General features: G+C 35.5%; 1 protein-coding gene across 5 annotated transcripts in view; it reads right to left on the bottom strand.

Moving 5' to 3' along the window:
* Window positions 1–25,937, bottom strand: part of LOC124362804 — a 134,989-nt gene that overhangs the window by 55,750 nt on the left and 53,302 nt on the right. For 4 of the 5 annotated variants that reach the window (XM_046817619.1, XM_046817616.1, XM_046817618.1 and 1 more), the window contains exons 2-7: window positions 13,585–13,851; window positions 9,741–9,849; window positions 5,789–5,813; window positions 4,910–5,053; window positions 2,491–2,638; window positions 1,584–1,777 (exon numbers count right to left, since the gene is read on the bottom strand). In XM_046817619.1, the coding sequence (XP_046673575.1) occupies window positions 1,584–1,777; window positions 2,491–2,638; window positions 4,910–5,053; window positions 5,789–5,813; window positions 9,741–9,849; window positions 13,585–13,851 (887 nt within the window). Of the gene's footprint in view, window positions 1–1,583; window positions 1,778–2,490; window positions 2,639–4,909; window positions 5,054–5,788; window positions 5,814–9,740; window positions 9,850–13,584; window positions 13,852–18,860; window positions 19,156–25,937 lie in introns of those variants that run through there. The other variant, XM_046817617.1, reaches the window with a different exon arrangement.

The following is a 25,937-nucleotide window of genomic DNA, read 5'->3' as shown; positions in this document are numbered from 1 at the left end:
CTTTCTTATGAAAGATTTATCCTTGTACAATCAAAATTATTTTATTTAATTCTATTCAGTAATACTGAAAATAAATAATACTAAAACTTACTACGTAACAAAAAGTGATGCTAAATTAGTTTGCAGCATAAGAGTTTTCATGAGCCCATCAACTGCCAGCCGCGGGAGTTATTCAGCTTACCGTCACTGACATGGTAAGTCAACTACCCAGTCATTGTTACTTGCCATTTATTCAAGGTAACTTTTAAAAAATATTAAAACCATAACCGAAACAAATTTATAATTAATAAAAACATCTGTTACATTGTGATTGTTTTAAACTGATTAAACTTTATGAAATAGTAACTAACGTTTCATAACTAGCCTAGGTCTACACAGCCCATCCAACTATGACTCTTGTAGCATGCTAATTTGCACTTATTAAATATAAAAACATTTGAGACTCTTACTATAATCCTGACGTACTAAAACAATTATATTTTAAAACTGTATAGTGAAAAACAATGTAAATCTAAGTTATCTCAAACAGCAGTGAACAACTCATTTTATAATGTTGAAACATGTAAATCATCTGTTTGGTTAAAACCTAGCTGAATAAAACAAACTATACATTGTAGTGACGCTAGAAAGATAAAATGGTTTGTCGTCTTATCTAGTGAGGCAAATAACTGCTTGAAATGGTTCTGACTACTGCTGATAGATCACATTCTCACATTCACATGAAACCATTGTAGTGGGGCAAGTTTGTCAATAGAGATGTTTACGTAAAGCCATGGTGAATATTAAAATTAAAATTGAATATGTCAAAGTATTGCAAAATATTAAATTTGACCAATAAATACAGAGTGATTCACGAAGATATGCAGAAATTGTGAGAGTTCATTCTACATGTGAAAATAATTTTAAAAAGTTCATATAAATATGGGTCCGGAAATGCTTTGTTAGTGAGTTATGGCAAGCAAAATATTTTTTCCTGGATTTCAGCTCACTATGTAAAATAAACAGGATTTTATTATATTTACGGAAAATAAGTAAATGAGTCCAAAAAACAGTGGATAAGCCTTAAATAGAGATACAAGGTTAGAATTGAATTTCTTATTATCTTATCATGATCATTATTATCAGATTTTACATATCAAGTCACTCCTTAAAAATAGAGTTGATGCGATACAAATAGCAAATCAGCTATAATTTTCGATACGCCTATTGATTCAATAATTCTATTAGTTTCATATTATGTGGTTTTACCTCGTTCAAGACTTACAGTGAGTATAACACAAGACACAAAGCCGAATGGAGAGGAACAGGTACTTATCCAAGACACTCAGATGTTATTAATAATTATTCCCAATGGGCATTATTCAGGAAATTATGTGATTGCAATAATTTAGGATGATGGTTCATGATTTTAACAGGCTACGGCTCGCACAGTAGCCAGTGGTGGTGTGTATTTATTATTGAAGCCATACACATAACAAAACTTTCTAGTGTAATCACCAACATTGTGTACATAATGGCACAGTAGTTTTCTTTAGTTATGGCTGATACCTACACATAAAAATGTTGTACAATTTGAACTGTACCTGTCAGAATCAATGACAGACTCCTCCTTGACAATTGATAGCCTCTTGTGTGGCCAGGTTTCTGGGCTCTGATCTCCTGCCACACTACTGGCAGAACTGTTGTAACCTGAACTTTCCCCAGGGAACAGATCCACTCCTGCACCCTTCTGTATGACTAGTTCCAACACTCCTGTACTCCTCAGCACAGATACAGCCTGTAACACACAGCAGTTCTTAACTATCAAAAGTATCTTGTATGACTAAATCTCAGGGCTCTGATCTCCTGCCACACTACTGGCCAAACTGTTGTAACCTGAACTTTCCCCAGGGAACAGATCCATTCCTGCACCCTTCTGTATGACTAGTTCCAATATGCCTGTACTCCTCATCACAGATACAGCCTGCAACACACAGCAGTTCTTAACTGTCAAAAGTATCTTGTATGACTAAATCTCAGTGATCTGATCTCCTGCCACACTACTGGCCGAACTATCAAAAGTATCTTGTATTACTAAATCTCAGGGCTCTGATCTCCTGCCACAACTGGCTGGACTGTTTTAACCTGAAATTTTTAAAGAGAAAAGATCCACTCATGTACCTTTGACTATGACTAGTTCACATGCCCTTGAACATACTTTATTACAGGCACAATCTGTGTTTTATTACAATGCTGAATTTTAGACAGCAACGTAAGAGTGAATTAAATGAATTTTACAGAATCTCTTTCTTAATTTTCTTTTTCTATCCTCTGACCTACTAGGTCTGTGCAGAGATATAAATATATTTAGTAAAAGTACAAAGCAGAAAGGTAGAATACTAAACAATACTACAAGAGCTATCATTTGTCGCTATATCATCGTATTAACTGTAATCACTAAATGTTATCCATGTTCTTTACAATTTATAAGAATAATAAAAGGAGTAGTACCTCTGTAAACGGTGTGTCTGGGGTAAACACAACGTTGTTACATTGAATGATCTGGTCTCCAGGCCTCAGTCCTGCGTTCCTCGCCAGGCTGTTCTCTTTGGTGAACTGTACAAATATCCCTGGCTTCCACTCAGGTCCCTTGCAGATTCTGAAAACACCATTGACAAGGACTTTTTCTAAAGGCTCTTATTTACTGCTATAATCATGTAAATTTGTATCTCTAGTGTTTGAATATCTAAAGATTTATGTAGCTATGAATAATAAATTTAATATCTTAATCATTTGCATTACACATAAATACTAAATACTTAGTAAGAAGAAGCTATAACACAATAGCTACTGGTTATAAAGAGAACTCTAAAAAAATAATGTAAATGAACATTCTATTTTCCTATGGAACAATTACCATAGCATTTTTTCATACATAGGTCCTTAAAACTAAGAAGTTAGAATTGATGGTTTTATTATTAACTAAAAGTTACCCGAGCTTTGCATGTGATATTGTATTGAATTACAGGTACATAATAGCCATTGCTTATCTTTTTTTAACACATTCACTGTGACACAAGCCATATATCGACTTAGGATAGCTACGATAACATCAGTGTGCATCTGCTGCAGTCAATATGTTAAATTACCTAATACACACACACACTCCTGAAAATAAGGAATGGTCACAGGAAAGACATTGAAATTTCCTGACCCATTTCAGAATAATTGGACTTTAAGTTAAAAGATTAATGTTTTGGGGCCCTGAAATCTGATAAATCATAAGTTAGTAGCTGTATTAAGAATGCAAACTTCCACTTACATTATATTGTAAGTTAAGCAATAAGTGATTTACATTTATTCTATAAAATAATAGATCAATTGTTTGTGAAAAACTTCTTGGAAAACCAAATTAAGGAAATATTGTCTCAGAAGGCTTCACTTCTGGCTGATTTATACCTGCCTACACAGGATATAGTAAAAACAATGTTTCAATTACATTGGTGTTAGTAATGTAAGGGAAGCATAGAAGCAGCCCATCAATAAATACAAATATCAAGATATATTGGATTAAAGGATTGATCTAGGTCTAGTTTAGTTCGGAGGATAATTGTTGAAGGAGGTGGGGGTCCCTTTAATGTTAAATGTTTCTGCAATCATACATATGAAGAAGAGTATTCTCACTGCCTGCTTAGAATGGAACAGGCTAGAACCACCAGGGACACTCCTTCAGGGTATTCAATAAGGCAAAGCACAATAATGTACGAGTTATATAAGAAACGTTGCACCAGGGGTATGCTAAAACTGTGGTGGTGATCACAGTGCCAGCTACCGTGTGTGTACAGTCCATAAGGAGGCTAGAGTGGCAGCTGTTAAACTGGGCCGCAAGTCCAGGCTAGACAAGCCAGTGGCAAGACGACCAGCGGTCCAGCAGGCTAAGTGACCAGACCGGGACGTCACCCTAGACGCCTCTGACCAGGAGAGCAAAGCTAAGGATTACACACCGCAGAAGAAGAGGCACTGGAGGAAACCTCGGAACCCAGCGAATTGACTGCTTCGCTCACCGCCATCTGTGGTTGACCTTCCAGCCACACAGAGGCCCAGAGCGACGCCTAGGCAGAAACTGGAATGGCCAATCACCCCAGGTACTCCGTCACAACAAGCGGAGGTGACGGCAGCCGACGCGGAAGCAGCAGCAGCCTTGACCAAGATAGCCGCGCAGCTGACCACCCTCACCCGTCTCTTCCAAGAAGCAGTGGCTCTCAGCGACATACCAACCAAAGTGTTCCAGGCGACCGGTCAGCCATTGAGCCTGTTGCTCAGAAGCTGCCACAAGACAAGGAGAAAAGCCCAGAGGCCATCCTAGGTACCAGAACTGAACCTGGACAGGGGCTTTCCTTTCCTGTTCATTATCCTGTGAGCAAAGTGCATTAATTTAGGAATCATGTTAGAAGCACAGTACCAGGTGCTCTCCTTCAGGGTATCCAGTGACACAAAGTACAGTCATTTAGGAATCATGTGAGAAGCATAGTACCAGGGGCTTTTCTTCAGAGTATACAGTAAGGCAAAGTACAGTGATTGAGAAATCATATAAGAAAAATAATACTAATTTTGTACTTGAAATATCAGACACCTGCTAAAATATTATGCAACTAACAGTATTATATGCTGTTTGTACCATACTTTGTAATTAAAAAGAAGATAATGGCCAAGGAAGAGAACTGGGGTATGTTGATAATTTAATCATTGTAAATATGTTGGCTAATGTATAATGTACCATGTAGCTTTCTAACATACAAGAAAAATTGGTTCAGATGATATTTTTAAAATAATAAAGTTTGTATTTTTTGACAATAATACTTTCCAGGTATTGCCAGTAACAAAAATATAAGAGCTACTTGAGAGTAGTAGCTAAAAATAGTCTACCTACCCACAACCAAGTTTAGCTTTTGGAGCAACATTGATGTAGAGGTGCACGTTAGGAAATCCCGAGGAGGAGGTGATGTCTGGAGGTTCTGGTGCCCCTCCAGGTTCCGGTTCCACCAGCCTCCACGTCAGAGAGTCATTGTAGCTGCTGAGAACAGACATATATACATCATATCACTATTTTGTACTTGATCAATTATACTTAATTCAATAAATTAGAACTTGACAACTAATGATAGTATCCTTTCTATAAATATACAACTAAAAGTTTAAAAGTAACTGTACTCTACAATTAAAGAAATACTTTTTTATATATTTGTTGTTGAATATATAACTAACAACTAATTTTTGTGAATTATAATTTTTTGCCGTTTTAATTTTTTAGGAGGAATACAGTAAATGTAATAATAGAGTACAGTAACTTAATTTTAATGTTCCACACAATTTTACTAAATAACACTTAATTTGCTTCACTAGGATTTTATCCATAACATGTCACTTATGTATTTGATTGTGTTTTATTATTTGCAATACTGTTCTTAGTATTTAATCTAATAAGCTCAATTAATTCAAGCTGGACTCTGACAGTTAGTTAATACAATACAATGAAAATAAAGCCAAAATCCAACCTGGATCTCTGGAATGATAAACCTAATCACTGTGTTAGGCTAATAAATTGAAGAAAATTATTACTGTGATAATTTTATTAACTTACATTTGACTTTAAATAAGATATAATATTGAATAGTTAATGAACTAAGTTATAGATAAAAATAAAATAATTAATTATTGTTGGAGGAAAAGGAAAATCTTATTCAGTCAGACATCGCATATGCTGCTCCAATTTATATAATTTTACTAACTCAATCTGCTGACTACTTACTCTTTGACAGGAATCATTCCAACAGCTGAAAACAAAACATTTTGTTAGTGTTTATGGAGTAATTTTTTATTATTATAACACAATCATAAATAAAATGTAGTTATAGTCTAGGGACCAAGAGACAACTTGCACTGTGTTGTTGGCGAACAGTACATTAGGTGTGCACCATCAGACAACTAGCTAAAGAAACTGAAATTCGTTACTTTAGGGATCCGAACATGGTTAGTTGATGATGATTTAACATACTGACAGTTCATTTTAAGTGTTTCAAACTAAGAAAAATAGGATCTGGGACAAAAATGTCATTTAATAGTTTTAACCCTTTTGTTACCCTTCCATTTTGACGTCCACCAAAAGTAAAAATAATGCTCTTTTTTAAGTGGGGGGGAGGGGTTATTTCTCTAACGATTTCAAAAAACCAGATTGTGTGCTCAAACCTCAAATATTCAATCTAAACAAAATTGGGAGTGAATTTACAAATACCGGGTGAGTTTTTTAAAGTGATCCAATAGCTAACTTTTTAATTACACAGCTTAGCACCACACTTTAAATTTGGAACTTGCTCAATTTTATGTTTCATTCAGGAATACACTTTCAAATTTTTTGAACATGGCCGCCATTTTCCAATATGGTGGTCAACTTTAAAATCTTTTATGGAACACCCTGTATTTTATGATTTTTTTTTAGATTCTACTCTAAAAAATAAAACCTTTTTGCACTTGAGAGTTTTTCAATGTCTCTAATGGTTCAGGAGCTACGTGGATTAATTATTAAGTAATATTTTGACAAATATGACTATTTGTATTTTAGTTCCATACTGTATTTGGGTTGGCAGCATTGTTTACAAATCTAATTGTTGCATTTTGTCACTATCCAGCTGTCAATTTCTAATCAAATTCAAACCTGATTCTTGGAAGTTATGGCGTTCGATGAAAAGGTGGATATGTTGTTAATATTTGGTGAGTGTTACAAGAACAAACGCGATGCTGCAAATTTGTATGCTGCTAGGTATCCTGATAGACCACATCCATCATGTAGTGCGTTTGCTTGTCTTGAAAAACAAGCCCGATCTACAGGATCTTTGGCTCCTCGAAAGCGCCAACGTGCAAAGCGAGTTACAAAAGAAGAAGCTGAAATTGATGTTTTTAGCATCAGTGTATGACTGGCCTCATATTCAACTCGTGAAATAAGTAATGGATTAGGAGTAAGTCAAACTTCCATTGTAAACATATTAAAACGGCACAAATTTCATCCTTTTAAAATTAGTTTACATCAAGAGTTATTGGATGCAGACTTTCTCCATAGGTTGCAATTGTGCAATTGGTTGCTACTGGAATTTGAAAATAATCCCATGTTTTTAGGAATGGTTCTCTTCTCCGATGAGGCGACATTTGTGAGTACTGGTGAGGTAAACAGGCACAACATGCTCTATTTGTCTGCTACTAATCCTCACTAGATGCACACCGCAGATCATCAGAGGCGATGGTCGCTTAACGTGTGGTGTGGCATTCTAGGCAGTAAGATTATTGGTCCCCACTTTTTTGATAGAAACCTCAACGGTCCGCAGTATGCTGAATTTATCAGAGAAACTCTCCATGTCCTATTGGATGATGTTCCTATTCAAACCCTGAACACCACGTTGGTATCAGAAAGATGGCGCCCCTCCGCATTACGCATAAGCTGCCCGAAATGCGGTGAGTGAGGGATTTCAAGAGCGATGGATAGGTAGAGGTGGGCCGGTAGCGTGGCCTCCTCGATCACCTGAAAATCTTTTGGATTTTTTTCTGTTAGGAGCCATAAAGGATAAGGTGTACCGCACGTCCCATACAACTCCCGAAGACATACGTGAAAGGATACGCAACAAGTGCAGCTCAATTGGCGAAGACGTTTTAATAAGGGTACAAAGAGTGCATGTGGAACGACTCAGAAAGTGCATTGAGGCAGAAGGGCAGCACTTGGAACATTTGATTTGAACTTGTAAAGTTACTAAGCTATTAGAACTAGTCCTTTGTTTTGGTATTGCTATTGCAATAATAATTTTTCAGACAATTTTTTATTGTGTTCAATAAAATATGTATTCTTTAAATATGTTTGCTTCTATCTAAGTCGCTGCTTCTGAAATCTTTTTTTATCTCAAATCTTTTTTTAACAAATATTTTAGTTGAAAAGTTAGATGATTATCAAAGCAAAATGATTAATGCTCAGCGTAAAATATGTCTAATATCAAAGGACATACAAAAACTACACACATAAAAAAAAAACCAACAACACATAAAACTAACATTGATTAAACATGCTTTAATAATTCATGCAACTGTTGATGAAAACTTCCAGTCCACGTAGCTTCTGAACCATTAGAGATATTAAAAAACTAAATTGCAAAAATGTTTTATTTTTTAGAGTAGAATCTAAAAATAACATAAAATACAGGGTGTTCCATAAAAGATTTTAAAGTTGGCCACCATATTGGAAAATGGCTGCCATCTTCAAAAAATTTGAAAGTATATTCCTGAGTGAAACTTAAAATTGAGCAAGTTCCAAATTTAAAGTGTGGTGCTAAGTCGTGTAATTAAAAAGTTAGCTATTGGATCAGTTTAAAAAACTCACCCGGTATAAAATTGTTTAAAATAGTTTGGTTATCATTCTTGGAATTAGTTGCAATAGTAAAACTCTGATAATCAACACTGGCTATAAGGAATAAAATAAGATGTCATATTTTAACCAAGGTAAAATTTGGGATATAGTGTTACCTTGGAGACCTATAATTTCATGTATATACTACTCGACTTTGTGGGTTGTTCCCTGATACGATAAAAATAAATTTGTATTGAAAGGTAGATATTTCTGTATAGTATCAATGTGTAAAGTTTGAATACTTTATCTGCAATGGTTAGAAGATGTAAAGCAATCCACATACGACCTGCTTGGTTGTCTACTATGTTATTGTTTTCGTAATATTCAATTATTTTTCTACTTATGTCGATAATTTACATGAAAGTTTTATTACTGAGTTTAGACACAGTACTAATATTTCACTAAGCAATTGTCATTTGTTTTTTATTACACTTTTAAACACTCACAAAATGGTTCTTAAACATCTCAAACATGTAATTTTTAATAGTGTGTGTGTGTTTGTGTATGTGTAAACAATAAAAGAATAAGACTTCATATAATCCTTTAATATTTCGACTAAATTTTGGTTTCTAAAAAGGATACAAAAAAGGTGTATACAAGCAAATAATTAACAGTAAACATATCCTAATTATATTTTAATTATATATACAATAATAAATATATATATATAATTAAAATAAAGATTGAATAAAAAAAGTACTTCTTCCGTCAAGATTTGAACCCAGATCTCCCACTTGCCAGGCGAGTATGTTACCACTACACCATGGAACACTTACTTTTTAAAATTTAGTTATATTGTATTTAACCATTTCTGTCACACATGTGTTTAAATAGCCAAACTAACATATAACTGAAAGACCAAATACCTGTCAAACTACTTTTAACATTCATTAAATTTATATAAACGGCAATAGCCTAATTTGAAGATTAAATCACAAAAAGTACTTACTCCGACGGAACTTGTACTTTTAGTGATAAAGAATATACACACACATAATTTAAACGACAAACACACACATATAATTATATTACACGTATTAAATATATTTTAATAACTGAAATGGCCATATACCATTTAAATCAATTTCAAAAGTACTTGTTGGTGCTGTAGTAACATTGCGCAGCAAGTGGTCTGGTTTCGAGTCTCTTTGAAACAAGGTTTTTTTTGTGAATTAATCTTTATTGAAATTAGACATGTATAATAACAAAAGTAAGTTATGACAAAAACAAAATCAGCACATAAAAATTTGTATTAAAGCTGCATCAATGGATACTGTTTAACTAAAGCCGAATAGCATAATGAACATGCAATACTCACATCTGACTTTAAAAGTCACAGTGTTTTGAGTCTGTATCAAGTTGAGTACCTCCCTGTGGGTAGCGTCTTCGACAGGTAGACCATTGACTCGGATAATTTGATCTCCGACCTACAATCAACCAAGGTCACTATCAAACAGAGCCACTTGATAGATGATACTCTGACCTTTCCATAACATTAACAATCTATTATTTGGAAAGGTCAGCTTGGTCCTGAATTGTTTTACACAAAATATGTTCTGCGCTTGCCTTGGACAAATATTTAAGTGAGAAACTTTAAAATTAAACTGAGTTTTCATTAATATAAGACTTTGTTCATCAACTTCTAATGGCATTATGCTTGTGCTTCATCTGATAATATCTTTGAACTGTAAAATTTTCATATCAATACAAAATTATCATAATAAAATTAAAATGACAAACCTATTGAATCCAATTTTATTGTTAAAATATTGGTTTAGTAGTACAGTTTTTTACAATCATAATTCTTATTTCTATGTCCATACTATTTAACTGTTATAACAGGCTCTAAAGCCAAGAAAGACAGAACTCTGGTGGTAAAAGGATAAAGCACTTTTTTATCTCTACAATGTAACAGGAACAAGTAATGACTTTAGAACACAAATTTAGTCTTTTATAACTTCTCTCCTACTTCCAACAAAAATATAAACTGCTTTGCAGTTTTCAATTTAATATTTTTATTTGAGTTGTGTATAAAACATCATTATTATTAATGGTATGTCAGAAATTACGCACTCAGCAAGGTCTCACAATATCTTAAATACTATTTACAATTAAGAGCAACAACTAAAAGAAAAAACTGTGTTAAATAATTTGAAACAAAAAATTAATAAATAATGAAGTTTGTAGCCCATGAGCAAATTTAAACATATGCATGTTTTATAACATTTTAAAACATTTTATAGAAAAATAACATTTAGAAATTTTATTTAAAAACTATGTTTGGTTATTACACAAAAGTTACAGCTAATCAAAGTTTTATTTATTTTTAACCTCCTTATTTATGGAGTGTTTATCACACTGTAAGTATGTCTCAAAGTCTCAGGTTTATATGGGTTAATATTCTGAGACCTGTTAAAAATAACAACTTAAATAAAATATCATGCTAATTTTATTGTTAATATATATTGAGATAATGAGATTTATTCCGAAAAAATATAGACTTTACAAACAAGATTATTAAGGAATATAATCTAACCACATTAACAAGTTGCGTGGTTAGATAAAACTAAACAATAAACAAGGAAAGGTCTGATAACAGTCTGGTTTTCTCTGAAAAGGACTTGATGTGCGGTATATTGAAAGTTTATTACTATATTTAACTAAAATTAACGTTAAAATAAAAAATACATTAACGTTGATAAGAGCACAACTTAATCAATTTAAACTCTAGTCAATCTTATTCTTTCTTACATACATAAATATACATAAAAGACTAATATATTGAAGCACATATTTCATTGTTATTATTGATAGTACACACACACATATATATATATATATATATATATATATATATATATTATTTTTATAGAAGTGAGTCACTTAGCCTTTTAACCACTCACTGATTTACTATTGATTACTACATCAAATTGCATAAGGCTATAAAACGGTGTAGATGGCTCTAGTTTTACGAAGGTGATTCTGAAATTTTTGGGGGAAGGAGACTAAATGGTCTATTTTGTATTGTTTCGTACATTTGACTGATTCGATAGCCTTGGCCCACACAGTTTACCAAGTAGTTGTCAGAGATTTTGACCAACAACAACTAGTTAGAGGAGTTTAAAAAAAATACAGATATACAAGTTAAGTAATGTATTATTTTAAGTTTATTATTTTCATAAAATAGAAGCAATGATATGGAATCTAATCTGACTAAAAAATGGTAGTCAACTACTGGTTTTGTACATACCAAGAGAAAATTCTAAATACAGATCAAATGCTTATAATTTACTAATCTCCCTAAAAAGAACACATATTATAAGCATAAAGTTATTCAGTCAAAAAATAAATTACAGAAATTAAACAGGGTTTGTTCTTACCTTCAAAAGGGGGGGGGGTTTGTAATTGCCCTGATGTATTCAGTATTGTAATGTGTTTCTTCTTGTGTGCTACAAGATGCAGATGCAAGATGTGCTACATGATATTACACAATTTTCAATATGTTTACCTTAAGTTCTCTTAGATAACCATACAAATAGTAGATATTAGTGGTACAAATGCAGTAGACCAAGTATGGTAGAGGTTTCCGATAACACTTCTCTTGGACACATTCCTTAATGTAAAAATACAAACTTGAAAGCTATCTGTCAGTTAGCCACACTATACTCTACTGATAAGTAAAACGATTGAATAATAATGACCAATCATATTACTTACTCTGAGTAAAAGGACTTATGTTCTATGATTATTACTCACTTAATACAGAGATAAGGAGTCAGTGATCTGTTTGGTACAATACTCATTAATATCTTTTAAAAGGTTGTGAATAGTTTTGGAGTACATACACAATTATATTTTGATGTAATTGTAATGTTTTAATATTATTTGTAGATAAAGCCTTAGATTATTACAGGGCCCAGAAAAGCCTAAAGTAATAAATTTGATTGTTTCACTGACTACCTCTGACAGAATGAAACCAGTGCTGCCACTCGGCATGACACTTCCATTAAATATTAAAATAGCGGGGTTGTTATTCTTGGAAGCTCGTGAGTGTTATGGGAGGGACCAATCATGCACATAACATACCCTGCAGTGTAGCGGCGGACCTCAAAACTAATTACGGACTGCAGCACAACTCGTTCATATGAATGATTCATCTCTTCTGGTAACTATTAACTCAATGGTAATACCGACCTTAGCTGATCCCAGGCGCTCTCGCATGCCCGCTCAGCCCTAATGGTACGGCTGTCCTCTGACTAGACAGCGTTCCCAATGTGCACTTACCATTTTAACTCATTCTTATTTAACTCAGCTTATACTAAAATAAAAAATGAGTCCAAATTTTACTTATGAATTGGTAAAGATAACTTAAATAGTTATATTTTAACATGTCACTTTTATGTTGTATTTAGATTTATTTTCTTTATTTTACCATGAAGATATGATATATTATATTTCATATTACTATTTCAATACTTTTAGAGCCAGCTGTAGTGAACTGACCTTGAGATTTTTCCCCAAACCTCAACATAACTAAACATGGAAATGCCGGTTATGGCCGGTTATGGAAATGAATTTTCGCGCACCAGATTGAACTCTTGACAGGAATTTGACCGGACACTCAGATGGATAGACGTTCACAATAGTATTTAAATACTTTTATTTTTTGTGAGGCCTTTCGATAGCAAGGCTATCTTTTTCAGACACATCACTTTTATTTATACACATCCTTTTGTGATGTGTCTGAAGAAGATAGCCTTGCTATCAAAAGGCCTCACAAAAAAATAAATAAGTAAAAGTATTAAATATTGGTTTTATGTTTTAATGTAAGTAAGTTATCAGTAACCAATATAAGCTCCAACTACAACATTTACAAAAATAACTAAAAAGTATTTGCATATGTATTAATTATATCTTTAAAATGAGACACCTCCCAAACTCTATGATTATATTAAGGTGAACAACTGCATGTTTTTAAAACTTTTATTTTGAGAAAAAACTCAGGGCCATTTTACTTCAGCCGGATCCTTAAAAAAATGGTCTCTGCATGCCATGGTATATGTTGATGATCTACAGCAGGCAGGTAGTAAGGGTTATGGAGGTGTGTAATATGTAAATATAGTTATTCTTTAAGGCAATATATGTGGTGAGTATGTACTTACCATCAGTCCTTGCAGATGAGCTTCAGAGCCCTTTTCGACGGCCGATACGAAGAAGCCCGTGCCATGCTCGCGGCCGCCTCTCAACGAGAAGCCCAGGCAGGGTTGATGCCGATGCCGCCGACACAGGCTGACGGTGCGCAGACCGGGCCGTGAACTGCGACCGCTGACGCTCGTGTCCCCTCCGGAGTCCGAGGTATCTGCTGAGGAGGCCGCGTAGTGCCCGTTACTTACGGCCGCCAGGGGCAGGAGCGTGCTCGTGAACGCCATCTAGACACAATATCACTTTATTATCTCCATATGTAGTGTCAGAATAAAGTAAAATCAGTGTGGCGTCACTTATGTGTGGTCAAGTGAAATGTATATGAATCCATAAATTCATAGACGTCAATACCAGGGATGATCCTCCCTGGTTAATACTCACGAGCTAGGAGGATGTCCTCCCGTATGCCGCAAATAATTTAGTTGTTCCTACAACAATTAGAAGCTAAACAGCAGAATGAATACATTAACAACTGTTTGTTATAAGATAAACTAGCATTACTTTTTATTTAAAAACGAAGTTTTTGAATTTTATACATGGTATCCTTTTATCGCACATCTTAAACAGACGATTTTTATGATAGACTAATCAAATAAGTTTTTAGTATTATTAAATAATACTATTATTACTGTAAAAAAATTGAGTATCGAAGGACCGGACAGGGCGTACGAAAGGTTATCTATCACGCAGGCGGTTAGACAGACGACGAACTACCATTTACCTTTTTTACCGGGAGATACGTATCATGTTATCGTACAAACGGAACAACGAAACGGACAGATAGTGACACGCTTTTAATATGTATTATATATTATTATTTAATGTTATCTGTTATTATTCTAAACTAAAATCAAAATAAACCGTATCATATATTTTAATCAGTGTTAAAAACGTCATTTACGCCGTTCTATTTCATATTATAATGTTTTAATAGCAGATACAATCACGTACCCTTACTTAAAGACTTCAATAAGTCTTCAAACGCCCTTTATGGACAGTGATTGTGAGAAGTCATTGAAGAAGCGTTTTCCGTTAGAAGTGATCATGGGAATCATTGTGAGAAGTATCAAATCCCGTAACACTGACCCCGAAAGTGTTTGGGCACCGAAAGGATTGCCATTTTGGCAATCTTACACGCACGGCAACTTATAGTTACGCATTCCTAAGGCCGGTTATGGAAATGAATTTTCGCGCACCAGATTGAACTCTTGACAGGAATTTGACCGGACACCTGCTCCCGGATGGATAGACGTTCATGGTAGTAATAGTGATGCAGAAATTCACATCTCTGCAGACTGCAAATCATATCGTTTTGTTGTACCGAGACTGGAATACCCACGCCATCATTGTAGCCATATGTCTATGGGTTGAATCTCTGCAGACTGCAAATCATATCGTGTTGTTGTACCGAGACTGGAATACCCACGCCATCATTGTAGCCATATGTCTATGGGTTGAATCTGCAGACTGCAAATCATATCGTGTTGTTGTACCGAGACTGGAATATCCACGATCATTGTAGCCATGGACTATACGCCATCATTGTAGCCATATGTCTATGGGTTGAATCTCTGCAGACTGCAAATCATATCGTGTTGTTGTACCGAGACTGGAATACCCACGCCATCATTGTAGCCATATGTCTATGGGTTGAATCTCTGCAGACTGCAAATCATATCGTGTTGTTGTACCGAGACTGGAATACCCACGCCATCATTGTAGCCATATGTCTATGGGTTGAAATCTCTGCAGACTGCAAATCATATCGTGTTGTTGTACCGAGACTGGAATATCCACGCCATCATTGTAGCCATATGTCTATGGGTTGAATCTCTGCAGACTGCAAATCATATCGTGTTGTTGTACCGAGACTGGAATACCCACGCCATCATTGTAGCCATATGTCTATGGGTTGAATCTCTGCAGACTGCAAATCATATCGTGTTGTTGTACCGAGACTGGAATACCCACGCCATCATTGTAGCCATATGTCTATGGGTTGAATCTCTGCAGACTGCAAATCATATCGTGTTGTTGTACCGAGACTGGAATATCCACGCCATCATTGTAGCCATATGTCTATGGGTTGAAATCTCTGCAGACTGCAAATCATATCGTGTTGTTGTACCGAGACTGGAATATCCACGCCATCATTGTAGCCATATGTCTATGGGTTGAATCTCTGCAGACTGCAAATCATATCGTTTTGTTGTACCGAGACTGGAATACCCACGCCATCATTGTAGCCATATGTCTATGGGTTGAATCTCTGCAGACTGCAAATCATATCGTTTTGTTGTACCGAGACTGGAATACCCACGCCATCATTGTAGCCATATGTCTATGGGTTGAATCTCTGCAGACTGCAAATCATATCGTGTTGTTGTACCGAGACTGGAATATCCACGCCATCATTGTAGCCATATGTCTATGGGTTGAATCTCTGCAGACTGCAAATCATATCGTTTTGTTGTACCGAGACTGGAATACCCACGCCATCATTGTAGCCATAATATGTCTATGGGTTGAATCTCTGCAGACTGCAAATCATATCGTTTTGTTGTACCGAGACTGGAATATCCACGCCATCATTGTAGCCATATGTCTATGGGTTGAATTTCTGCAGACTGCAAATCATATCGTGTTGTTGTACCGAGACTGGAATACCCACGCCATCATTGTAGCCATATGTCTATGGGTTGAATCTCTGCAGACTGCAAATCATATCGTTTTGTTGTACCGAGACTGGAATACCCACGCCATCATTGTAGCCATATGTCTATGGGTTGAATTTCTGCTGCCAACACTTCATAATCCCCAATATTTTTAACATTGTAAGGAATTATATCATATTTTCTCACTCTATTCCATCTTTTTTGGTTCGCTTAAGACAATAAATGAGAAAGCATCGCACTTAGTCCTAAAAGGACCATTTCTCTTGCATCCGGAGTGACAGGATATTCAGGATAGGTAAGGTTAGGGGTAGGAGCAGCTTTCTGTCGAGATCACATGAGGAGGTATAGCGGGATAAATCTGTCACGCCATCTTTGAAAAAGGGAAGACCTCTGTCCCTGAAAGGGGACAGGGGACAACAGTTCCTCATGCCAATCCAGGAAAAGCTTTTCTATAAGGGAGCTCCACCCACTCCAACAATCATCTTTCGCAGTAGACTAGACATATCAATCCCATCCTTCTACCCCCATTATCTCAATATTGAAAATAGTGATGTCCTGCTCAATCCATACAGTTGCCCAATTTAAGTGGCACATCAGTTTTTGCTCTACACAATGCAGGTTTACCTGAAAGGTGTAAACAATCCAGAATTGAAACCTCCTATGACTATTCCATCTTACTACTAGGTGTACAAGCTCACAAATTTAAACAAGGGCGTAGTCCACTACCCTCACAAAGATTCTGATGTATATCCGAGTGGCTCTGAAGTGTACGATTGACATTGAGAGAAATTCCAATCACTGGAACCCTATGACTAGCTCCACCAAAACAGGAAATTTAGAATCTCCAACAGCGGCGTCAATGGCAGTTTTAGCCCGGACAACATTCACGTCACACTTTAGTGGTTACAGGCAGTTGTAGAACAAATGTAATAACTCTCTTGGTCCTAAATGTTTGTTATTATTTTACAGTAACACATACCGAAACACACACACACTAAACGAACCTAGTAGACAATGGATGACAATGCAATGCTTTAATATAGTTTGTAACATTTAATTAGGACAATTAAAATGTAACTAAAATACAATTTTCCTAATCATGGACTTATCAGTAAGTGAAGGCCGCTAGATTAGATTTTCGTCCTTGAATTTTAAATCTTCTCAAAAACTTATTACAGTCAAGAAGTAGCCCTTGATGATTGAACATTTTGGTGGATTTCTCCTATCTCTGGACACTGATGTTTACGGAGAATCGAGGAATATTACTCCATCGACCTTGGGTGTGAATTGCTCAGTTTGGCAATCAGGCTACGAGTTGTTACGTCCGACATTTTTTCCGTACAACAATAATTTACTATACGGTTAGAAAGTATACCTGCACTGCAAAACGTACAAATATGAAATTACACTGTCTTGGTAGTAGCTCATATGCACTGAATTAATATTACTCCTTTTTATTTTAGCCGTTTTACACGTAGGCTGTTTTACTATGTTTGAACAAAGTTAAATTTCTTGGGGATTATTTTTAATTATATTTTATTAAGTAATTAAATTCTGTAAATGTTATACTTGATAATTAAAAATAATAAGAAAATTATTTATGCTTTAGTAACGTTTGCTAGAAACTTCAAAATTATACTGCATTTATCCAATTAAGTCCAAAAGGTTAAGATTAAATCAAGATTCAGCCTATGTCAAGGTCGGTCCACTGTGTATTCTGCGGTAAACCACACGAACTACTCGTATCATTACTTGATAATTATTGACAATTCCAAATATCAAGTTCTACAAACTTGAAATTAGGATATATAGGTTTATTTAGTGTCCTCTTTGCAAAAAATACACTGTTTCAAGCAAAATTTGGCAAGATTTCCTCTATGACCGACTTAGTCAGTTCCCAACATCCTACTTTATCTACGAATGTCAGCCAGTAGTTTCTACATAATATATATTGATATTTAACTGTGGCCATTACAGAAAACTGGTAAATTTATAATTTTGAATAAATGTATTTCGCCGATTCCCTTGGAATTTTTGTACAGTTTATAGGGCTGGATTTTTTCATATTACCCGTCGGTAAATATTTAATAAGACTATATTAAATTATATTAATATATCTGGACACCCCTATAAATTGTGAAAGCCCATATTACGTCCGAGATTGTAGATAAAATCTTGCTCTGTCTTATATTTTCCCTAGCCTTCATGAACGTTCACAAGGTTCTTTGAACTTATGTAGAACGTGTCTTTTTGTAATCAATGAGTTGTAATATACTTTTATATAATACGACTGTAACAAAGTTTCAAGTATTGTAAAACGTATATAAAATTGTAATTTTATATAATGTTTTTTTTTTTAATGTTAAATTTTTAAGTATGTAACTTAAATAGTATGTTTTTATGTCCTCAATTTTAACTGCGAAAACCAAACATATCAGTCTTTTATAAACATTAATTGTAGACTCTTAAATAGTGACTTAAAGTAAATAGTGCTAATTGTTCTACTTGAAGCTGCTATGAAGCTAGTTCTGTTAGTACAACACACTACAAGAACAACGTACCTGGCTCAGAAACTCTGATTAACCCACAAACACGACCTAAAGCTCAAACTGTTTTGCCTCACCCACCAATTACAAGATTGAGAACTGCAATTGTCACCTTTCACCGAATTTGGACAACCCAACATCAATCTGTCCAATAGGGCAGCCTGAAAATCTCTATTGCACTTTCTGGCCAAAGTCTGACCTCTTGCTTAGAATGTACCGAGTCGGTGCCAACTGAAAACTCTGTTAATTCGTCAATTCCGAGCACCGACCTCTTCAGGCTTACATAACAGCAATCGGCGGGCACTGGCCGTTGCGACAGCCGCTATGTAATGGTTCGTTTGTCTTTTGCATAATTATTGGACATTCGCTTCCTCAACGAACAGTGCCAATTATATCCGAACGTATAAAGGAAGGTTATGACAATAAAAGTATCATAAACTGTAGTGCCATATGGCAGGAAATCGGCGTTTAATGTGCGTGAGTAGGTCGCGGTACAGTGTGAGTTTATAGCAATGCGGAGTAGTTTCACATGAGGCCGGTTAATGTCAAGCATTATGACTCGCACTGACATGACGTAACATGCATCAGACAGCACAGTATAGCGATAGTGGCGCTATCTCACTGTACATCTTCGACTCATTAGTTCTTTTTAATTACACCGGGTAGCGCTTTAATCAAAGGTTAACAGCCTTCAGGGCGGAACGTCCAGACTCCAGAGTAAATGTATTAGTTGACATTATAAAGACTAGAGTAATGCGTAACATTTTCATCGTAAAGCAATTTTATACCTCATAATAATTAAGTAGGGATATAAATTGTTTACTACTTGCAATTCTACCGTAATGCCACAGAAATAAGGCTTAAGCTAATTGAAAGAGTTCTATAATCTAAGTTTTATTTAATCATTAACATGGCTTATGGTTAAGTAGTAAACATAACTCGCTCTAATAATTTTTACACCATTCAACGATTAGATTTATAGTTGTTATTTTATTATTGAATAACATTAATTACCTGTTGGCGGACTGAAATGCGAAGACATATTTATCGTAAAGAGATACTTGTCAAGTCATAAACGTTCAAGTCCATATCAGGAGCCAGAAGACTGAAGTCCTTGGCTAGCATCGCCTTCACATTCACTGGCGGAAATAATATGGTCACGCCTTGGAGATAGGTGTAAGGAAAGAATAGAATTGCATTTTCAGGAACTCTGTACATTATTAACCACCCTTTTATTAATCCTGCACTTTTAAATCCAACTACAATTATATGCCTACATGGATACAACAGGTTTTTGGACTTTTACATTATGTTACATCGTTTGTAAAATATAATGATAGCTAATGTACGATGTCCTATTATTCTGCAATTTCATCCACCGCCAGCAATGAGCTTTAAACAGAAAACTACAAGAGTACGAAGGCCTTTACAATACCAGTGAATTCGATGTGTTTTAGCGAGGTACCCAGTGGTTCATCAGTGGCTTAACGGTAATAAAGTGAGATCTCCAACTTGAACCATGAAAGCCAGCGAACCAAAAATTTAGAAATAGCCGTAACTTATGCCTGTGTTTATAAAATGGGAATAAATTAAACTTGTTGCTGATAGTTCAACGGAGAACGCCTATTATATTTATAAATAGAAAGGATTATAGAATTGACGTTCAATAGAACATTGATTAAAACAAACGTCTAGGGTTATTAATTATCCATGTCAATTAATTATTATTCGGCATCTTGTAATGGCATTTAACTATTGTCAAACATAAAAGTATTTGGAAAATCAGTGTCCGTCCTTTCCTGATTCTTTGGAAAATCATAAGCAAATGAAGGAAAACTGACTTAACGCTACAGATTCTCAGACTGATAAATTGAGTTTTTATTAAAGGTAACTTTTAACACTAAATAGCCTAATTATCATTATAAAACAACAACGTACAACCGGAGCTAATGAAACAATTCAAATTTCTTATCTCGTATCATCTTCTTTTAAAAATAGAAAAGGTCTTATTTATTACGATGTCCTACATGTCTCAAGTGATAGTGTAAACTAGTACATGTCAAATGGTAGTTGGAATTAGGAGAAGGTACAGACACGAAATAATGATGAATAGACCGGTAAGTCACTGTTGCCGCATTCCACAGAATGACGGGAGTAGCGAGCGCTAAGACTTGCATCATCCACTGATTAGACACGGTCCGCCGCGCTGCGCCGCTCTTCTACTTTGTAATGAGCAAAGCAATAGTAAACTAAAAAAGCTAAGTGTGTCATTTTTTTGTCTCCGATGAACAGCTGCAGAAGTTTTTATAATTAATAAACTTAGTAATAATTCATTTCAACAATTAACTTCCAATTCAATAAAAATGTGGCGTGCCACAGAGGTCGAGTCTCAGCCCTATTTTATTTCTTACGTCAGTCAGTTAATTTTTAAAATTCATTATTAACACATTTAATTCAGTATACAGATGATATGATTCTTTGCTTTAGTTACAAATAAATAAATTATTTAGAGCTAATGGTATTTATGTACCACGTGCACAATTGTGGAATAGTCTTTGTAACAACAAAACAAAACTTTGTTATAGAACATAGGTTACATAACTTAATGTTGTAACGTAATACCAATAACGTGATATCATTAAGACATATCAATAACTATGGATTTCAACGTGCACATTTCACAATTAATTGGAATACTTATTTTACTCCAGTGGTTTTTAATTCACTACTTGTTTTATATTTCTTGAAGATGATGAAATATTACCGATTCTGTGACAATCGTTTACAATTTCTATAAAATATGTATTATTTTAATACGTGCAATGTTTCAATAACGTTTTTTATAAAGTATATTGGTTGCACTGTTATAATATTAAATTAATATTATATTGAACAAGCCGAGGGGACCATTTCTATTAAGAAAACGATATAACTAATTTACATTTACTAAGATTGCAACATATTGTATTTTTAAAACAGCCCCTATGTACCATTTATGCGATATTTTATTAGTTATTTTTTAGAAACTAAATTAAAACAACTCGATACATTGATTTATAAACATTGGTGTATTTTCCAGGTATAATTCTGGAATTTATTGTAAAGACACGAATCCTGATTTATTACAAAAACTAAACGAACATCCACAGCAAAGATATAAACGTACAGTTATTGTACAAGAGGGATTCTACCTTAAATCCCACGACTATACACCAGTAGATGGAGATATTGTAACTTATCACGAGTGGAAACCATTTCCGACCAAATTGGGCAAGCCTGCGAGGCGGCCGCGGCTCTGAAGAGATTGAGATGTTATAGTCTTCGGTTTCGAAAGTGCAATTTGACCGTTGAGTAACGCCACTTTGGAGGTGTTTGCATCAACATTCACACTTATTATGGAAATGAGAAAACGACAGACAAACCAATCTAATGTAAGGTTGGAGTGGGATCAACTGCCCTCGCTCTGTGCGGGTTCATAGCCCTAGAACTCACACTGAGCTACTTGTCTACTTGAGCGATATCCCTCACCTTGGGCACTCAAGCTTTAGTATTACCTTCAACGGTGATGACATTGTGATTATAATAATTACTCACATCTTCTTCCATTATGCACATTTTGCATAGTTATTTATAAATAAATTCAAATAAAGCCACCTGTCCTCTTGGATTGCTACGGCCAGTAGTCTAATTTTTCGTATTTTAAAGAACAGATATGTCTTCATATTCAGGTGACAGAATAGGCTGTATTCTTACATCTCCAGTTGCTGACTGTTAATTAAAACGTCACAGTCGTTACATTCCTATCATGTAATGTTATAACAGAGGTTAGGACGATAAATGTACTATACTACCAACAAACTGATTCTAAGTAGAATTGAAGGATCCAAAAAACGTAACAAAAAAGCACAAAACAGAGGCACAGACGGGCAGCCGGGTGGTCTGTGCTTCGGACCTTTAACCCCAAAATCATAACAGTGCTTCCTTGGATAAAAACAAAAACGTAGGTTTCATACAAAGTTTCTAGAACATTCCTAAAAAGAGTTATCGCGCAGACAGATAACGACATAATTTTATGAAGAACTTGTCGGTCTTTATTTCAACTTTAAGGGATCGAAGTTAAAGGCCGAGTCACGGTTTGCAACAATAGGAACAACACCCTGCACGCGGCACGTGTCACATGTCATGCGGGTGACATTTTAGAGTCCAGGTGCCAACTTGGTGTAAGTGCATGTGATGTCAACCATGTGCCACACGTCCAACCTGACATGGATATTAGACACTGTAGGCATAATGTGACAGTCATTTGTTTACTTATGAATGAAAATCGCCAAGTTTCACATGGTGAAATACCGGAAAGCTAAAATAACCTGTGCACATAAACGTCGTAATCAAATCGTTATTGTGTGGAATTTAGTTATTTTTGTGTTGAACTAAAGTTGATAATATACAGAGTCCAAAGAGTTACTACCGGCAGATCATACTTCCCAACTCACTGCCCAGTTGATTATAGTTTTCATGGTCACATTTTGGCGAGGAACGTACTGGTACTTACATCACCATTCTTTTCAGACTTCAAAATAATGTTAGGGCCTAAATAAAAAACACATGAAAATCGTATAAAATTCATTGTGTGAAGTTATCGTTAAACAAGTATGACCTTTTGCGTTTGCATAAATTCTTTAACACTGAAATATGTATACCCAATTGTAACTCGCAATATAAAATCATATATTTATACAATTGACCTAATACCATAGTCTTTTATTACACATACATCACTAAGAGCGATCAATTTTAATTTCTTTATGCAGTAGGCTCCTTGACGTATAATACAAGATACATGAAAACATAGAATACCTACATTTTATATAAACATAAATTGGAACCTAGAATTCTGTTACGTAAACTTAATATATTTAATGCCTAATTACTTCGGCATCGTACATAGATTTGATATTAAAGCGTTAAATTGGAGTAACAGATTTCAGTACAACGTTTTTGTGGAATTCAGTTTGAGATAGCTTTACTTTACAGTAATTTCCGTACTGATTTACAAAATAAATGGCAAAGCTCGAGCATTCTTTCTTACGCGATTTCCCATTTCTCGCTATTAACCACGCTTGATTCTTCAGCTATTTGCAGTCTTTAGAAAGTGTTTAGGCTCGCGAAAAACCACTATAAATTGCTCAGCTGTAATTTCCAACCAAATTACCGGGAAGCCAGCGGTCTCGGTGGGTACATTTTAATAATGGTTACCTAACTTCTTCAGTTTACAGCCGAAACATCGACAGGTGAAACCGGACATAAGTGAGCGACTTCACCGGCGGATTGCCTTTTGTCCACATCAGCTGATTGTAAAAACAGGTGATGTCTCTATTGTCTAGAGAGAGACCGCCGGACCGGGCAGATCCGATGTGTCATTAACAGTGGATAGACAGACGCGAGCTTTCCTTCGGTAATTGGTCCCGTCCAGTTATGCGCGGCTCTCTGTTCTGTCTCAGAGAAAGTGTTCCTTATTGCTCCTTGAGTAATGGCACTGGGTTCATTAACTGCCCATGTGCGGCTTTTATTTTAGACACCGTTGGTCGGCACAAACGGATCGAGTCGCCTTCGAAGCTTATGTCCCGTACTAACTACGGTACTGCACACTTCTACGGCTTCTAACCTCTGCACTTGAAACATTACTCGTTATAAGTATAAGATCAATAAGAAGGGGTAAGGCTGCGGCTCCTTACCACGACAGTCGCGGGTTCGATTCCCATGGAGGTCAATCAAATTACGCAAAACCCTTTCTTTTTAGGTCAATAGTAAAACAAAGCTGAGAGAGCTCTAGGTTTGATTTTGTTTTTTATAAACATATTTTAAACTTATAAACGTATTTTATACTTATAAAATTCCACAAGCAATTTGGAGTGCAATTGATTGATTAAGTATGTTTTAGACAAGCCGATAAAACTTCATCTTACACAGGAATTCCCACTTTGATTAAGTATAAGGCATTTCCGTAATCAAGCACCTCTTGATTAGGTTTTTTATTTAACCTAACAGTCAGTGCAGAAAGATGAGGTTATCGCTGTGCAATATTCGACTGAATCGATGTCCAAAAAGATTTATTACGAAATGTTTATAGCCTATTAATTTAGGATTTCTCGAAAACTAACAAGCGTTTCTTTGGATCAAATACAACTATTTCTTGTATACGAACAAAGTTGGCATTACCGTCTTCGCCAGTAACAACGTTCTTTACCACAACTCAAGAACTGTTGAGGAAGCTTCCATAAAACAATAAGGAACGTGATGCAAACGCCGAGGGTGTGGTCACGTCCTACCTGAGTCCATTGTCTGCCCGGACTGTAAGGCTGCTGCCTGCAGTGTTGTGTGAGTGTGGTCCTGTGGTGTAATGCCACCATCACGGGAGGATGTTTGACGCAAGATGATCCGGGTGCGATCCGCCCGCCACACCGCGCCGCGCCGCTCTCTTTATGTAATCTGGAACCGGGTCATGTTCACCAAAATAAAGAACAATACTCGACTACACACGCAACTGAAGCAATACAGGTTCCACAGTTGCTGCCACCAGTTGCCGTAATGAGTCACATGACCAGATCGAGATAAATTTGTCAAAATGTACTCCAAAATATTCTTAGTTTTTATCAAGAGCAGAGAATTCAAAACATTTCAAAATACTGGAGGGTGCTTTTATTCCGGAACTCTATTAATCCCAAGGTAGAAATTGAGAACCTTGTCACTGTTGATGGACATCCAAACGGTGATGGTTTCAACAAAACTATCTATGCTCCAAATGAATATATATTTAAATCGATCCCCAATTTACTCTCAAAACCTTTATTATTTTCCGACATCAAAAAGATGCGAAGCGTAACGATAATATCAAGTAGGACCATCACGATATCTGCCTCCTTCATCTGGCATAGCGCTGACACTTGTGATGGTTGAGATTCCAAAAAGGAATTATTACACGTTGATTAATCTACATATCAGATCATGATCAGAAGAAATTATGTAAATGAACGCGGTGTTACGAGTATAACACTTGTCTCGTTTCAGTTTCAGATGTAGATGTGCTCAGGC

Source organism: Homalodisca vitripennis, chromosome 5 (genome assembly GCF_021130785.1).
Source record: "Homalodisca vitripennis isolate AUS2020 chromosome 5, UT_GWSS_2.1, whole genome shotgun sequence".
Taxonomy (NCBI): domain Eukaryota; kingdom Metazoa; phylum Arthropoda; class Insecta; order Hemiptera; family Cicadellidae; genus Homalodisca; species Homalodisca vitripennis.
Note: the sequence above shows the minus strand (reverse complement) of the source record. Positions and strands in the feature narration are given on the sequence as shown.